Raw genomic sequence first — 2629 nt, forward strand, 5'->3', positions numbered from 1 at the left:
CAGAGTTTCAGGCCTAGCCTTTAGCTTTCCCTGTGGCCTTTTACTTTTCAACAGATTTTCAGACCTTACTTCTCTACTTTTAGATGGATGGTTGTCCGATATAGATCCAGGGTCCTTTGATAGTGGAGCAAATCTGTTCTGCAGTTTCACATTCAGTTGTTTTGGAGGTTTGTTGTTAACCTTCCTATTCACGGTTGTCCAGTCCTGTTTCCTCCCGTGTACAGGGGTAGAAGAGCTTCTCTGTCTCGTAGGAAGTGAAGGCCAGTCGGTTTCAGAGATTTCAGCTCGCTGTGCCCTGCCTGTGATACGTCCTCCCCCTTCCAGGAGACATGATTTATGTCTTGGTTTTGCACCAAGACAGTCCAAGGGGGGATTATCGCTTGAGGATTTATTATAATGCACAGAGTCTACTTTCTTGGTCATGTTATCTGTGCTCCTTAGCCATCTCGCCGAGAAGCACAACCTGCACGGAAAGGACCTCAAAGATCGAGTTATGTATGCTCCACTTCAATAATCATGGAATAGTAAAGAGAGAACTTCTGATACTATATTGTGGCTCTATTTAAATACATTATTAAGCTTTTCCTTAGGATCAACATGTACTCTGTCACTGCCGTTCTGTGCAGACCCCAAACCTAAACTGGAAAACATTCAAAGCAGAGCAAAGGAGTGCTACCTTCCTGTGCATGAAAAGGTAGAATAACTGACTCTTTTTGTTTAGAAAAACATGATTGTTGCCAAAATGGCCATTATGCATTTTTTTGGACAAATTTCTCAGGCTCTGACTGGACCGTTTACCTGGTGGGAGGTAAACTAAGCCTCGCAGATGCTGCTGGCTGAATGGACCCTGGAGCTGGAGGAGAGATTTCCAGGAATTTACAAAGACTTTCCCAACATTAAGGTAACAGTGACAGGGCTGGATATGATTCAACAAAACAATGAATCACCTGTCCTTGTGAAACTGAAGCACATACGGGGCATTCCAAGAAAAATCAGTGCCTCCCACCCGGTCCTCTCAAAATCAACTTCTACAATAACTTTAGTATATTTAGAGACGTCATGAGAATTTGTATCTCTATTTTATGAATACTTAATAAGTTACAGACCGTTTAACTACACCGAGGTGGTTACCCTCTGCTATGTCAGAATATAAATTTCAAATTTTGCATATTTTCATTAAATAAACCAAAGTTACAATGAGAAGCACTCCCAGAGCGCAAACCTCTGCCAAAGCAGCTCACTCAGTGGGCAATATTTACTTTTAAGTGAGTCGTATTGTATTTTGTATGCAATCATTTGGGTTTTTTTCTTTTAAAATGTACTTTTAAAAGAAAAAAATGTACAGCTCATTAAAGACATAATGCATTTGGTGAAATGTAAACGTGAGATCAAAGGTCAGGTATTTGTTAAATGTTGCCAATACAAACAAAAGCAGCAGACTTTTAAGTGCAGTTTTGAAGATAAAAATTGGACCTTATTTGACCTTGAAATGGTCAGAAATCCAAAGTAATGTGATAGTTAAAATTCCCTTAAACTATTCTCTATATTCTGTCAATAAAAACAATGGAAGTAAGAAACATGTTTTAAATAGCTCTATATAGAATTATTATCACTTTGACCTTTCAGATCACTCTGTTGACGTTAAAAAGTCAGAGGTCAAGTGTGACATGATATCTTAAATCTTTATGTGGTATTTTCTATATGTTGACAGTACATGCCACAGTTGTAATATTTAATGTTTCTAGGTTATAGGGCTTTCAAAGTAATATATCATTAAGTACACTTTGAAGACCTTGGTGGATGTAACCCAAATTTTAATGGGTGGTTAACATGACAGAAGGACACAAACACACTTGCAGAGGTTAAAAAAACATCAGCTGGTTCTCAGAGATTCAGGTGGAAGCTTTTTTGAGATTTGATGAATTTCATATTGAATGACTCATATTATTATTGTTATTAAAACTCAGTACTGTGAAACGCTTAGTCAGTTCCCAGTGTTTCCTCCCAGTCTTTCCAGGGCAGGATGATCCAAATCCCTGCCATCAACAGGTTTCTGCAGCCAGGCAGTAAGAGGAAGCCACCGCCGGATGAAAACTATGCAAAGGCTATCATGGAAGTCTCCCAGTCCGAATTACCATCTCAGTAAAATCTGTTCCTTATCATGCAGCATGTTTGTGATCATTTATATCTGCAGGCCTACGTGTCGATAAATGCTGCACTAACAGGATAGATGAGAACGTATGTGAGCTTTTCTAACAATGTGAACTGAATAAATGTTGATATTAAAACTCATTCAGATGCTTGGTGGATCAAAATCTAACAGTCCTTTTCTGTGTTTATAATTCCATCAGTTTTGACATCATCCCCAACGCCACTGTCTCAAATGCAGCCCCAAACTATGAGACCACCTTGTGTTACAGATGGTTCTAGACCAGGAGTGGGCAACTTCAGGCCTCGAGTGCCGGTGTCCTGCAGGTTTTAAATGTGTCCTTGATCCAACAAAGCTGATTCAAATGGCTAAATGACCTCCCCAACATGTCTTGAAGTTCTCCAGAGGCCTGGTAATGAACTAATCATTCGATTCAGGTGTGTTGACACAGGGTGAGATCTAAAACCTGTTCCCTACCCC

The 2629-nt window shown here is 39.6% G+C and overlaps 1 protein-coding gene across 1 annotated transcript; it reads left to right on the forward strand.

Annotated features, from left to right (window-relative positions):
• The first annotated feature begins 421 nt into the window (after positions 1 to 421).
• Positions 422 to 2309, forward strand: LOC120715000 (glutathione S-transferase alpha-4-like). The gene is made up of 2 exons (XM_040001716.1): positions 422 to 490; positions 1985 to 2309. The coding sequence occupies exons 1-2, from the start codon at positions 422 to 424 to the stop codon at positions 2144 to 2146; spliced, it is 231 nt and encodes a 76-aa protein (XP_039857650.1). The 3' UTR covers positions 2147 to 2309.
• Positions 2310 to 2629: the final 320 nt, after the last annotated feature.

Source organism: Simochromis diagramma, unplaced genomic scaffold (genome assembly GCF_900408965.1).
Source record: "Simochromis diagramma unplaced genomic scaffold, fSimDia1.1 OVJJ01000421.1, whole genome shotgun sequence".
Classification (NCBI taxonomy): Eukaryota; Metazoa; Chordata; class Actinopteri; order Cichliformes; family Cichlidae; genus Simochromis; species Simochromis diagramma.